At 46.3% G+C, this 15,066-nt stretch overlaps 1 protein-coding gene across 1 annotated transcript; it reads left to right on the forward strand.

Moving 5' to 3' along the window:
- Positions 1-1,555: 1,555 nt before the first annotated feature.
- On the forward strand, positions 1,556-6,066 carry LOC115318411. Its single transcript, XM_029978132.2, has 5 exons — positions 1,556-1,672; positions 1,830-1,987; positions 3,139-3,216; positions 5,685-5,758; positions 5,939-6,066. Exons 1-5 carry the CDS (start codon positions 1,556-1,558, stop codon positions 6,064-6,066), a joined length of 555 nt encoding a protein of 184 aa, XP_029833992.2.
- The last annotated feature ends 9,000 nt before the right edge of the window (positions 6,067-15,066 follow it).

Genomic DNA, 15,066 nt, shown 5'->3' on the forward strand with positions numbered 1-15,066 from the left:
ACCCTGACCCTGACCCTGACCCTGACCCAGACCCTGACCCAGACGACAAAATTTGTGAGGCTTGTAACTTGTGGCGCCATCTCCCGATGGGCGAAGCGAGTGAGATAACGCACTCCGTTGTCGTTTCGATGCTTTCTTGGCAGTTGCCACTTTCATAGCGATTGCCCCTTTAGTTTTTGTTTTATTTATAATGCATACCATTTTCGCTTTATCTTCCACTTTGATATTTAACGTTCGTAATCTCAGTAATTCCTTTCAAGCGTTTCTGTTAGGCCTTCCAGGAAAACAAACGACGGAAACAACCCTAACGGCCCGCGACGCGCGCGCCGTTGCGAACGATGATAACAGTTCTCTGCTGAGGTAATTTCTAAAGTGCCCTTTGTGGCCTTCGCGCAAAAATAGCTGATCGGTTTTAGGTTATAGACAAATAAGTAGCGTTCGTTCCTTTGCTTGGATACTGTTCAAAAGACAAGCTCACCGTAAACGTGCCGCAAAGCGAGTTCCCCTTGGATTTCCTATGATTGTCGTGAGGTGACTTTCGTCGTACAGTTAAATGGGTGTGCTGGTGTTATTTTAGATGTTAAAACTAAACTTTGTATAAAAACCGCGGCATCGTGTGACATGTACACTATATTATTGAAATGTCAAGACGCGCTAACTTTAATTTATGAGGCCTGTGGGATACATCGGTGAATACGTATTTGAACGTATCCTATTTTCAAACTTTTGGACAGTTAAGCACGTTGTGAATTGTAACAATTGAGTGGGCGGGGCAGTGTGACAATTATGCCTATTTTGAAACAAATATTCAGTCGCATTCATTTTGTTGCTCTGTCATTCGACAAAACGTGTTTACATTTGTTGTATTTTATTCCGAAAACGTGGTGCAACGCACTTTCAAAGATCTCGCTAAATTATGCCTATACGTCATAAAACGTAAAAATACAGAAAAAAATTCGATAGTTTTGCCGCCACTAGTATTTGAAATTGCGTCTTTGTAAGCCGCAGCTAGTGAAATCATAGCCCAATCGGCTAAAGTTCGCAGAGACGTCAGGGAGAGACAAGCCTCAAACCAGTGAATCTATTCGAAAAGCGTTTTGTCCGGCGCTTTTTATATTTTCCTCGTATAATCTCTCTTTTTTCAATTTTCACGCGTGTATGAAGCTGCTGAAACATTTTTTTCTTCTATTTTTATTGTGACATTAAGAGTTTGAAAAAAAAAAAAAAAAAGAAGCATTTTACGACATCGATGAGCGAATGTCCACCGGATGCCAGCTTGAAGCATTCATGTGTTTTCAAGTTTCGTATAGACCACCACGCTGTTGGAAAACAATTTCAACTTTCCCAAAACCAAGAGCGAGCGCAGCGCTTGCGCAGAAACGAGTTTCGCGTGTGGCGAGGCTTTGCCCACGTGCCGCGCTGGCAGCCGCCCCTACGCAGCGCCGGGACCTCTGGGTATCGGGATGGTGTATAAAATCGAGTGCTGTCACGACGTAACTCAGGAAACGGCAACGTAAATCGAAGTGCGGTAGCAGAATATCAACTCTCCCGAATAATGCCATTGTTCCCGCTCACCGTAACTGTTCTGCTGGTTCTTCTTCATAGCACCTCTGCAAGAAAGGCATACATGGAGCGAAATCCGGCGCTGCAAGAGTATCAGAATCAATCTTCGGTAAGTTTAAATTGATAAGAATGAAGTAAAAAAATATACCTTGTTATTCTCTATTGTGTCCCCGCCGACCTGGTATTTCCCAGACTTCACCGAACGAGAACAATGAAAAGTGACTCAACAATATGCCTTTGTCGTCTCACCGCGATCTACGTTGCAGTGCTTCCCGCTCGAAGAGACATGGCACATGGCATACAGAAACTACGAGTTTGATCCCGCAATGGGCTACGCAGCTCGTTGTGTCAGATACGGCCAGACTCGCTCCGGACGAAATGGCCGTCACCCTGTCATTCTCACGTACAAGCCAAACGTTGTCATGTGAGTACACTCGTTAAAATTAGTTTTATTTATCTACCAGTTTTTTTTTTTACATGGTGGCTTGTTAGTAATGTGCCAGGGAAACGCCTTGAAAAACTTGCAGTCTGTTCTCGGACAATGCTACCCCTGCATTTTCCTGGAATCATTTTTAGTCTGCCCTCATATTCGAGAACGTAAAAACTAGGAACGAAATAAAAAGTGATTAGAAATATTCGCTTTAAAACCAGCAAATATAAGTTAAGGACCTCGCAAAAGCACCAAACGTCTGGTCGCAAAATTTCGTTCTTATAACAACAGCAAGCTCGAGGTTCAACGAACTTATTCCAAGTTTCCAGCGACGCAGTGACCACCTTGTTTACTTATAGCGCACTACTATGAAAAGTTGTCGCGACCACGTTGGTCGCCGATCCTTAAAAATGGTTTCTCTGACTCAGGCATGTCGTCTCCTTTCTGCCAGACAGGCTTTTTCACTGGCAACAGTCACTAGCTGGTAGCTGGCATGCTTACTGTCCGGACCGGCCACTCAATAAAGAGATTGCCTGTCTACATACGTGTGTAGAAGACCATTATTTTTTATTTGCTTCGAGAGCAAAAAGCAGGGTTCGGTTTTTTTTACTGATACCCCTTATGACCCTTCGGAGCTCCACTGTACTTCGTTTCAACTTAAGTCAGAGCGCATATGAGGCCACAAGTGGCTGTGTTCAATCAAGAAGAACCAGACGCGCAACGTCACGACGTTCCTCATTATCTGTGTGTTTGCTATTATCAACTAAGCTAACCAACCGCATTGCTTTTGCCATAATCTAGCGGTTTTAGTATGCGTGTTCGTGTTTATGTGGATTTTAGAACACTGCGCTCATAGTTGTGGTAAAAGTATGTGCTTAGTGACCTAACCTATAGCACGAATTCATTTACGAAGTCACTTTTTTTGGTGAGTTGCTCTTCTTGCGCGGTTATGAGAGCACCAGCAAAACAATAATAATTTGAATAAAATGTATCACCCTTTACGTAACGATTTGGTAAAGATGACCGTATCAAAAACCTGCAAAACAGAAGGTATAGTCTGCATTCAAGAGCTGCAAACAAATATTTTGTATGCTTCGCACGCGTTGTCGGATGAGTTATCAAAGCGTCAATGGTTTACATTGCAGTGATCTAACAGTGACCCTCAGATCGACTCCAGGGTACACAGCCAAAAACGTAATGAATTTTCATCCTCGAGGTTGTGAGTATTGCATTTGAGGTCTCTGTACTGTGCGAGTGTAAACTATCACTTTCCTTTAAGTATTATGGTGGCTACGGGAACTTTGCGCCAAAGCAAAACTCGCTGAGGGGCGTCAGTCTGTACGACAGACCTTTAAAATAATCGACTTCGCGCGCTGCCATCTTAATCTCCCGGGCTGCGGAAAGCCGTTCTGAGCGTGGGCAGTAAGTAGCTCTCTTCCACGAAATACGAGACGCTGCGCATGCGTTCACCGCGCAGTGATTCAGCATTTTCTGTGAGGGTGATAAGCGGCGGAAAGGTTTTATCGAAGTTTTCCTTGGACTCTCGCTATAGACCTTTGCATCGCATATCACCGGGGCGAAAGACGCTGAGTCACTGAGCTGGGGACGCATTAGGAAGCCTCTGATATCGACAGAGGAACAGCGCATGCTCAGAAGGCGTTCCACAGCCTACAGCAGACAAAGACGGCAGCGCAAAGAAGACGATTTTTGCTAAGGTTTCCACTGATCCCGAGTCTGAGCTGACGCTACCATACGAGTTAAAAAAAGCAGCACCAACACTGCACTGTCATTGCGCTCATCGTCTTTGGGCGTTTGCTATAACCGGCTAGGTCGCCAAACCAGCCAGGCATAATTAGTGCACCATGATCCTGCGTTTCTTTTTTTTTTTCGACGTGTGATTGGTTTAGATGATTCTGCAAAAGCGCTAAGAGGATTAGCACCGTGACATGCACTTTTGACGCTGCTCGATTGGCTATATGGGATTGTAGCGTCGGCTGTGCTCGGTCTTTACGTCTAAACAAAACAGTCGCAGTTAAGCCCCCCCCCCAAAAAAAAAAAAAAATTGAGATGACACATAAGATTGCTTACGTGTAAAAATGGGAAAGCATTCGTTACACGCAGTGCATTCCTACAAGCAGCGCGTCACGTCTTCCTTTTGCACACTGCGCTCTGGCGGTGACATCACGCTTCCCCATTGCGCAGGCGCCCCCCCCCCCCCCTCCCCTTCCTCCCGGCTCCACGGCTTCTGTTACCATGCACCTGCGTTGCTCCGCTTTTCTTTGTGTTTCATTTCTTTTCTGAGCTTCCTCAGCGGCTTCTGTGACGAGGCATGAGATATGACTTCATGGGCTTTATTTACTCCATGGGGCAGGAGAATTAAGGGGCTGTCAATCTAGGTGCCGTTTTGTGCGGCTTGAAAAGCTGATAACGCCAGTTCAGTTTCGTCTACACTTCGTTTCAGCTTAGGTCCGAGCGCGGCCGATGTTATGAGCCGAAGGGCCAATCAAACAGCGAAACAGGCGCAACCTCATGGCGTGCTTTCTGCAGTTGAGAGGACTAGCCGGTAATCGCCGTTTCTCTATGCGTGCTCCTATGCCGGCTACTTCTATAAAGCGCAGAGAGCACGCCATGACGCTGCGCTTTCTGCGCTCTATGATTGGCCCATCGGCTCATAACATAGGCCGCGCTCGGACCTAAGCTGAAACGAAGTATACACGTGCCTTAGGGTGATAGATATTTTAATGAACGTTGGAACGTCGACTCAACTGCATATTTATCCCCCACAAAAACAAAACCACCTTCTCGTTAAAAGAAGGATTACATACAAGGTATCCCCGAAAACAAGTTAATGGGTAATAACTACAAAAAGTAAACTGTGCACCGTCGAACACCCATTTTCCGCCCAAAGGCAGCGCTAGAGGTTCGTACCAGATGCCAAAGTTTCAGCACGAGGCAATATTTTATTTAAAAGTTACGAGTGATTTTTTTTTTTAAACTTTGATAAGAAAATCGTGGCCGACGGAGCGCTCCAATACATGGAAATGTATGGCGCAGTCCAGGGCCGAAAATGGGCCCCATTTTCCCATCAAAATTTTCAAGAAAATCACTTATAACTTTCGAATAAAAAATATTATTCGTGCTGAAACATTGCGAACTGGTTCAGACCTCTAGCGCTACTGTTTCGGTGGAATATGAGTAGTTTATTTTTGCAATGAAAAAAAAAAAAACTGTAATTTTTTTGGTGGACACACTACTTCGTTTTACATTAGGTCCAGACGCAGCTGATGCTATGAGCTAATCGGAGCAATCAAACAGAGTCGAAAGCGCACCAACATGATGCTCTTATTTCTGTACTTGCTTCGCTATCGCTGAACCGATTCCGTTCAAAGAGGGTACAGTGACTTGCGCTTGTGATGCTGTTTCATTCGTCCTATCTGGGTTTATGCACATCAACTTAATCTCGACATTCTTTAAGAACAGGAATTGCACAATTACCACTAAAATATTGTAAAACATTACTGAACCATTTTATCGATTTCAGAGATAAGTTTAATGAAATACCCATGTCGATCATAGATCGGTCATTCTACTTGGCATGTCCCTAAATAGCCTTCGTATTTCACTTTGTCCAGGTGAGTGAATTTATTAAGGGGAACATCCGATAAAGCCTATTTTGCCTCTTCGCAGATAGAAGCTTTCTGTCGGCCTATTCAGTGTACAAAGACAACAAGAAGGGCAATATACTCCGTGTGCCATACGCAGGCGGTAAGACAATATTTGTTTTACAGCATCAAAAGCTTCTTAACAAAACTCCCCACCCTTCGTCCCCCTAATTTCAAAACTTGGTCCGTAAACGCATTTTCCGCTTAATATAGCTGGGATTTTATGCGGCACGGTCGTAGTATACTGAATGTTTACTAAGTGAGCCATCTTCCAACCGCGCAGAAGGGGCATGCGCCCTGCTCGTTCCCAAGAGTCAACTGGGAAACCACTCGGTTTGCTGCGACTTCATCTTTGACCTCCTCTGTGGCAGCGGCACCAAGTTCAACATATCCGACAGCAGCTGCCCGTAGAAGGCTCAATGCGGCCTCATGCAGCGTCGTTACTGCGGTTCAATTGACCGCTGTCTCTACATATGTACGGTAGATGGCTTTGCACCTTACGCCGGTTTTTAAAATAAATATATTCTACATCTATAAAATAAGACTTGTTTTGCTGTACCTCTTCGAAACACAATATTTTCCATCTTACTGAGGGTCCGTGCAACGATGTAAAGTTGGAATGCTTCTCACTTTCTCAAGCTCACTCGCACTAGTGGGATCCAAGTATACCCACACGGAACGACACTGACGAGGAAGCATCTTTGTAAGTATCCAATTTCAAGAATAAGGACGAAGTCATTTTTTTCCAGTTTCTTCTTTTAAAACCTCGATGACGTAGACACGGTCAATGAATAGACCGATGCCACCAAGCGAACTACGCTGTCTTGCGCATTCCAGAAGTATTGCCGCCGCCATGCTACTTGTAGTCCTCGCCCTCCAACTTCCCGGCTGAATAGGGCTGATGTGGGCGTACATCATAGTTTAGGAAGCCCTGGTATTAGCTTGGATTATCCTGCATGTCTGTACATCATAAGATTGTGTTGCTTGTAATGCCTTAGTTTGTCATCAAGTGCAGAAAAACATTTTCAGTCGTCTTATCGCTTTAGAATCGCTTTGTCGTCTGCTTCGTCGTCGTCGGCTTCTTTGTAGGGGTGTGCCAATAGTGGTTAGAATCGAGTAGCAGAACGTAATTTATAGCCTTTGCGGTGCAAAGGAAGGCCGAGGCAACCGGCTCTCTTTGCGCTGTTGATGCTAGGGATGACACTGCGCTGTTCGATTCGAACCACTATTTGCCCATGCCTACTTCTTTGTCTTCGTGAACGCGCGTGAACTCATGCACTGCGTTCATGCGGTGGTCCCACTGCGACCGCGGGAAAAACAAAGACGCCACTACTCTCTCGAGCACACCGGCTGCTCCGGCGTCTGAATAAAATTAGAAAAAAAATTAACATCTATTTCAATGTAAAAAAGCACAAACTTCAAGGAATCATCGGCTCGGTGTAGCACCGCGGAACAGCGACAAATGTGTCGGTGGAATACTGAGTTTTGTAGCGCTCAGGCTTGGGCATAACTTTTAACCGGTAATGAAGTAAGACGAGCTAAATAGATATTCTCAGGGAGTGATAGTTTTCTAAAACTCGCTTTATTCTGGTTGACAGCTTTCGCAACAGGGTACAGATGAACTGCGGGGGGAAGCCTGGACACAAAGAAGAAACGATCTACAAAAAAGACCATGCCTGACGCGCCGTAACAACTCGCAATTGTCAAAATGAGCCAACCATGCGAGATACCTGAAAACTAAGGGTAGAGATGAGCTTTTGTGTACAGTTTCTACTCAGTTTTATTTTGTTTGCGCAAGGTCCTAAGCCTAAAAGTTGCCCGACGGTGCATTTTGCTTTTTACTGCTGTCTCCATTGGTGTTAATACAGAATGGATCAGTAACGCCAGCCAATATCAGGTTGTGGCATAATAGTCCACCACAAGGTGCACCTTGTTCGTTTGCTACCTTTTTGGTGGTAAGTGATGTAACTATAAATTGCATTGTGTGGTGTTTTCACGTTTTGTTATCAGAAAAACAAAAGGGGGGATCGGTGGCAGAGTGGGCTAGCGCACGCCACCTCGGAGCACGTGGAGCGAAGGCGCGCGCTGCAGAACCCAGGAACCTAGGTTCAATCCCCACCCTGCCCGTTTCGATTTGGACGATTTGGATGAGCATCGTACAGGAGTCCGGTCGTGTGTCACTACTGCGTGGTGCACGTTAAAGACCCCAGGCTACCAGTTGTACTGCGCTGGCTAAATTTCTTATCTACAGCTGGGGGACTCGTCGCCCGTTAAGGCAGACCAAGTTCTAGGCTGTATAATAAACAAAACACAACCCAATATTTTTTGTTAGAGAAACAATATTAAGATTGATTCCGAAAACGTCAATATATTTCAAGCTATACACACCGAGAGTCGCTGCTCTTTCTTTAGTGATGGTCCTCATTTTTTGAAGCACAGTTGTGCTCGAAACATATTGTCTCAATAACAGTTGTAATCACCAAAATACATCGAGCAAACATTGTATTAAAATGGACCCCGCAAGGCAGTGGGAGGTCCCGATTGAGATAGAAGAACGGATAGACCTCTACGGAGCGAGTGCTTAGGGCAATTCCAACGTACGGAACACTTCAGCACGCCCTACTATATTTTCTGCCCTGTAATCTTACACTCTTTAGTTAGCGTGCAATGGCGTGAATATAAAATGTAAAAGGAAGTCACGAAACAAATCAAAAAACGCTTTTTCCTGCCGCTCTTTTCCAGCTCTCTTTACCTTCTTCAGACACTCTTTTCCGGTGCTGCTTTCTTTCGGGAAGACATAAAATCCTATGCCTTTTTGCCTGGTTCTGTTATTGTAGCACCTTGGCACAGAACGGGTGAAGCCACCCATTAAAAACCGTGAGTAAACGCCCGATCAAAAGACTCGTGCTGAACCGAAAATTTCCAAACGCCGGGCGTACAACGCGCTGTGACGCGGCCAGAAAACTGGGAGAACTACAGGTACCAGAATGTGCCGCTGCTGCGGTAGCGTCGCACAACTCCTGGTGAGATCGCTCTATTGTTGATGTGGTCGCAGGCAGCACCCAGTGTGACAGTAGTGGAGAGCGGCTTTTATACTAGGAACAAGTACTGAATGAGCTAAGGCATTTAGGCTAAGGACAATCAATCTCTCGATTATCATTCGGGTAGTAGATAGAGCCTAATCTCAGCGATGACGAGATACCCGAACTCTAACAATGTCTGGGACTTAGCGCGTACCGCCTGCTTCGCCCACCCCAGCGCGTGGTTATGAAAAACACTGGCGGCATACAATCAGCACCAGATCCCGTGGCATCTGGTTCTGGCGGTGAATTAAAGGCGTGAACGCTGCTCGTTTTTAACTTTTTCTTGTGTGTGCTGCTGCTATTGCTTCAAGAGAATAACTAGGACGTGTGGTTTTTAGGTTATGAGGGCCAAGTATCATTACAAATGGCATTTACGGAAATAAATGATATCGTTTTATGGGGTCAAAATAGGTCATACCCAATATATCAAGTCAAAGCGATGCCCCATTCCCGATTAAAAACTAATATTAAAAATGTCCTACCAGCTGGGTTAGCGGCCCGACAGGGGGTGAGTAACGTTGGCACTAGGTGAGCTCGTGAAGCAACACTGGGCACTGGCGTAGGTTGCGCCCAATGCTCTCGTACGGACGCCACGGACGGTTCGTTTCCCGTGGCATTCTGCGATTCTGCTGACGGCAAGAGGTGCTTACGCGTTATCCTGTGTTCTCCTATTTCTATTTGCGTTTTGACAGTTCATTTAACTACAGCATAGCTTCTGCGACCGCGCGGAAGAGAGCGAAGCGGTGCTGCTCGCTCACGCGCGTGTCGTGGAGCCGGAGAAACACGTCGGGCTCACGTTGGGCAATGCCTAGCACGACTTTGTAGTGCTGTGGGCATACCTCGGCAAACCTCACTCATGGGGGCCCTCACTCACCCTCACTCACCCTCATCTTCACAGGTGAGGTGAGGGTGAGTGAGTTTCTGAACCAGGAAAATTCATGAGTGTGAGGGTGAGTGATGGCCGTGAGGGCTGTGAGGGCGGTGAGGGCCGTGTGGGCGGTGAGTGCCGTGAGGGCAGTGAGGGCGGTGAGGGCCGTGAGGGCCATGAGGGCCATGAGGGTCATGAGGGCGGTGAGGGCGATAAGGGGTACGAGGCCCATGAGTGCGTGAGGGGCGTGAGGGCGGTGAGTGGCGTGAGGGCCATGAGTGCGTGAGTGGTGTGAGGGCGGTGGGTGCGTGAGGGGTGTGAGGGCCGTGAGTGCGTGAGGGCAGTGAGTGGCATGAGAGCCGTGAGCGCCGCGAGGGCCGTCAGGGCGGTGAGTGCATGAGGTGTGTGAGGGCCATGAGTGCGTGAGGGCGGTGAGTGCGTGAGGCCCCCTTCAGATCGAGCATCTTTCTCAGCAATTTTGGTGTTAGTGGCGGGTTGTTCTCTAGCTTTCCCTAGATCGACACGAATTGCTGAGATCGGGTCCGGCTCGAAATAAGCAAGCAACTCGGAGCAATTCGAATACGTTTGAAGCGGCTGCACCCAATCAGGGATGCAAAATTTTCATGTGATACCTCGTGCCGGTGATGATGACACCGAAAGACTTGGTTCTGGTTTGAAATCGATCGTTTTTTGGAAATAAACTGTTTCAGAAAGGTGCTTTAGTGTTCTTAACGAGATTGAAATGCATAAAAACACGTTTTTAACGCGTAATTGTGTCTAAATAGTGCAAGAAAAATAAAATTTTATGACGACGATGGCAACTTGCAGCAATTGGTTGCTGCGTGCGTTCGCGGGCGGCCCGTGTTGCTGGTGCTGCGACGTCAAGTTTCTGGGCGAAATTGCCCCATTTGAAGCTGGCCTGAGTGGCGTGAGAGCCATCAGTGCGTGAATGGCGTGAGGGGTGCGAGGGCCGCAAGGGCAGTGAGGGGCGTGAGGGCGGAGAGTGGCGTGAGGGCGGTGAGTGGCGTGAGGGCCGTGAGGGCGGTGAGGGCCGTGAGGGCGGTGAGGGCCGTGAGGGCGGTGAGTGGCGTGAGGGCTATGAGTGCGTGGGGGCCGTGAGGGCGGTGAGGGCCGTGAGGGCGGTGAGGGCGGTGAGGGCCGTGAGGGCGGTGAGGGCGGTGAGAGCCGTGAGGGCGGTGAGTGGCGTGAGGGCGGTGAGTGGCGTGAGGGCCATGAGTGATTGAGGGGCGTGAGGGCCGTGAGGGCCGTGAGGGCGGTGAGGGCGGTGAGGGCGTGAGGGCCGTGAGGTTCAGTGAGGGTGAGTGAAAGGCTGAAGCAACACCTCCTAGAAGACAAGGCCATAGCGCTCTGAGAGGTTACGTCACAAGGGCGGAAAAAGGAAGTCCATGGCGCAACTACGTGAGAATACGCTATCGACGTGAAAAGAATGTTCCTTGACAAGCGGCGCGATGGTGTTCGTTCATGCGCGTTTATCCGACATTAATATACGTTCTTAAAGCGCAGTCTTGTACAATTTATTATATATATAATATAAACGTAATATACAACGCGCTACCAAGGTTGAGAGTACCAAATTTATATTTATGAGTATCCCCGTAACCGCGGGACTACGTGCAGTTTCGCAGCACCCCACACTTTTCGAAAGGACCGCCTGCGATGCTGCCGATGCCACATGGCTCCGATTCTGGTAAATTTACGTTGTGTGTGAGCAGCTGACTGTCTGAAAACGAACGCTGAGACATCTCAGAAGGGAAGGAAACCGAAAAGAAATCCAGTCATTGTCGCAGGGAGCGCACACCAGCAAGAGATGGGTCGACAACGTTAAGCCTTTCGTCGCCGCTGCTCTTGTGTGTGGTACTTTTGAGACTTGTTTCCCGTCGTATTTCTGTCATCACCGTAGTCTCGGGTAGTTGTTTTTTGTGTGTGTGTGTTCGCTTGATACTATGGCATTTACGTGGATTCGTGAAACAAGTCCTGCTACGGTTTGAGTGACGTGTGACAACTAGCCAACGAAGACTCTGGTCGATTAATCGATAGACTTCTCTCTCGATAGAGAGAGGCTTCTTGGAGTTCGTGTTCAAATGTGTTCGTCACGGATATTGCGGGACGTGTGGATACGATCGACAGGTGAGAAACAACTTATTTACGGGCTTTCTTGGTCATGTAGGACGCAAGTAAAATGCTGCAATCGTTTTTTTAAATCGCATGATAGATTTCAATTTTGTTCTTTGTCGTTATTCGTATGCAGCTGCGTCGACATTTGTAAATATGCGCGGTAATCTAGTTTTTACTGGAAGGTAAATAACAAGTTTGTGTGATTATTGAAAGTGCATTGTTTGTGGTTCTGTGTTTATTTATACTAAGGTTATTGTATTGCCTTTACCGCGTTTATACTAGAATCTTAACTATTAAGGTAATAGTATTATTATATACAAAATAAGTTATGTTTTGTTCTAAGGCAGCTCGAGCCCATAGGGAGAGGTAAATTAGTAGACTAAGTAGTACGTTTAGTACCCCTGCCACACGGAAAAGTTAATATATTTTCATTCAGTTATATATGATTTAATCAGCTCGTGGTCTTGAGTGATTATACGAGCGCCGCAAGCGGATTTGTCGACCCCATAATGTCATTCGATCGAAATTACATTAATTTTGCCATGTGGCCGCGGTATGATGCAAGAATTCAGTGACTGCACGCGATAACGTCGCTTACATGATCGTGAGAAACACTTGTCTTGCCTTGTCCGCGTTGACTACGTCTACCTGATATTTAACTGTTCTGTTTTGCTGTTTCCAAATCACTGCGTGTCTCGCCATTTTGTCGAAGTATTTCTGTAAAAAATATGCATTCCTACAATAGTAATTGCATGACTCAATATTTTCGACTTAAAACAATCACATTTTCTATAGACGTCTTATACGCATACCTCGTGCCATTTCGTACCGATTATTTAGCGGTGTAATATTTTGCTCGTGTAATAAAATGTTTTCTATACCCGTTGCTATGTGCAGCTTTCATTTTAGCTAATATGACACGCGTATGACTAAAAACGCGTTACGACGGTCGATCCACGCGCATTGCCTTCGCTTCGACGCGCACTCCGATGGCCTTCCTTTGCAACGTCACGAGAAGAGCGCTACGGCCTTGTCTTCTAGGAGGTGTTGGCTGAAGGTGAGTGTGACTGTGAGGGTGAGGGTGAGTGAGGGGATGTAGGTGAGTGTAGCTGTGAGGGTGAGGGTGAGTGAGGGGCTTAGGTGAGTGTAGCTGTGAGGGTGAGGGTGAGTGAGGGCGACCTAAAATGCCGACCTCTGGCTGTGGGTTTCACAAACAATTCGGTGCGCAAGCTGGAGGTGCGGTTTCACTAGTTCCCAAGAGACCGGAAGAGGCAAAAGGTGTGGGTCGGTGCCGTTTGCCGGATAGACTTCGGGAGACCGTGGGCTCCGAGCTCCAACGCGAAGCTCTGCTCCCACCACTTCATGCCAGACAGCTACGCACTGGGTCTGAGGCTGCTGACCGCTGAGGGTTTCTCCGCGAAACAAGCATCTTTGATGAACGATGCGGTGCCGTCGCTCTTCGCGTGCCGTCTGCCGGCTGCTCCAGCACGAGCTGCCGGTCGCAGCAGGTCGCAGTAGCTTTAACTAGCGTACACATAAAGACATTTTAGTTTTAACAACTTAGATTACTTGGGGATGGCATCTGTCCATCCGTCTTCCATTATTACTTTTTCTTTTGGTCCGCAAGCAAGAAACAAATAGTCACGCCGCGCCGGCCCTGACCATGTCATATTATTTATAGCAGTCGGATTCGCTTTTCGGCCGGCAAATTTATAAAAAAAAAAAACACGATAAAACTTCCTACATTTGGTGCATTTTTACAAAGTGCAGCGTAAAAAAGAAAATATCCAACTTATTTTCTGTTTTGAAACTCCACTTGCGACTGAGCCGGCCGTGACAGTACGTAGACCCAGGACCGAGGGACGAGATCTACGTACGTCATGCCGTCGACGCACAGCTCATTATCAAAGTTGCCAAGCTGCTGGAGTCGGTAGTTTCGGTTTCGCCGTGCCGCCGGAACGAAACTTGGATGCGCGATATCTACGCAACTATACACACTACCGAAAATGAAATTATATCTCGTGATTCAGTGTCGCCGACTTCGACTAAACAGGCGATAACCCAAAAATCGTAAGAATGGAGTGGAGTTTCCCTTTAAGGACCAACACTTCCTTAACGACACAACGCTGGGAGATGGATATAATTAGTTGTGATAATCGTTTCTCTCCCTTACAACAAATACAGGCAGTTCATAAAATCCTATCCCCAACTTAATGAGTCTTTGAACTTCCCTTTCAGACACGTCGTATCGACAAGTTTCAATAGATTTTCTATGGACCTTCTTTCCACCGAAATCTATAGAGTATAAACGACAAAAATGAACGTAAACCTTTCGGTGGACGACAGAAATGCTATAGAATTTTTAATCTCCAAGTCTCAATGAACTTTCTGTCACCAGATTATAAATGTTTTACGGCCTAGACTCGATATCATAATAAGATGCAGTGCGGAGAAGAGACATCACACACAGTTGAAATTTTCTTGCCTCCGCAAGAAGATTCCAACTCTTTGTTTTTTCGACTATGTCGATTGATTATCGACTCTTGCAATGCTTATTAGTTGGAGGTACAGTTCACCAACCCTCAAAAGCACATTTCATGTAAAATATTGGCGAGAAAATTAGGATACTTGTAATCTTTTTAATCTTGTGGGCGGTCCTCGCTCAGATGATTGCATTTCAAGTCAATGATATATACGGCCGTGGAGCAGTCAATACTACTGAATTACTAGTGTTACGAGCAGCGTGTGGCATGTGTATTTTGATTTCGGCGTATTATCATAACGCTAGTGGCGAGTCGGTTTCCATACATGCATTGTGGCAAAGCTAAAATGAAAGTACTGGATTTACCTATTTTTTCACGAAATGTTCTTTTTGCCGGTAAAAATGCAATACACATGTTGGAGGTTTCATATGTTTCTATACATGTTTTACACAATCATTTCGAATGTTTATACACAAAGTTCTATAAACAGTCTAAAGATAAGTCCAAGAGACTAATAACAGTGGTTAGAAAAGTGGATACATTTTCTTGCGAATATCTATTACCTGTATACATTATTTTCTATAAAAAGTCCACAGAAAGTGAATACATCTTTTTGCAAGGAACACCTCGTTCCCGGTCACTTGTTCTTGCTTTACTGCAATGACCGATATAGGCGATGCTTCACAGTCAACCCTGTGTGAACTTCTTTCGCGTCGTAATACGCTAGATGTAGGGTGAAAATGTATCAGCCAAATTCAGCGGGAAATTTTATCCGCCAATTTTAGGTGAGAATCACAACGCCGTGATATATTGGTCACAGTGTCAAGCGACCTCGAGTCAG

Source organism: Ixodes scapularis, unplaced genomic scaffold, assembly GCF_016920785.2.
Source record: "Ixodes scapularis isolate PalLabHiFi unplaced genomic scaffold, ASM1692078v2 PGA_scaffold1__304_contigs__length_218370807, whole genome shotgun sequence".
NCBI lineage: Eukaryota > Metazoa > Arthropoda > Arachnida > Ixodida > Ixodidae > Ixodes > Ixodes scapularis.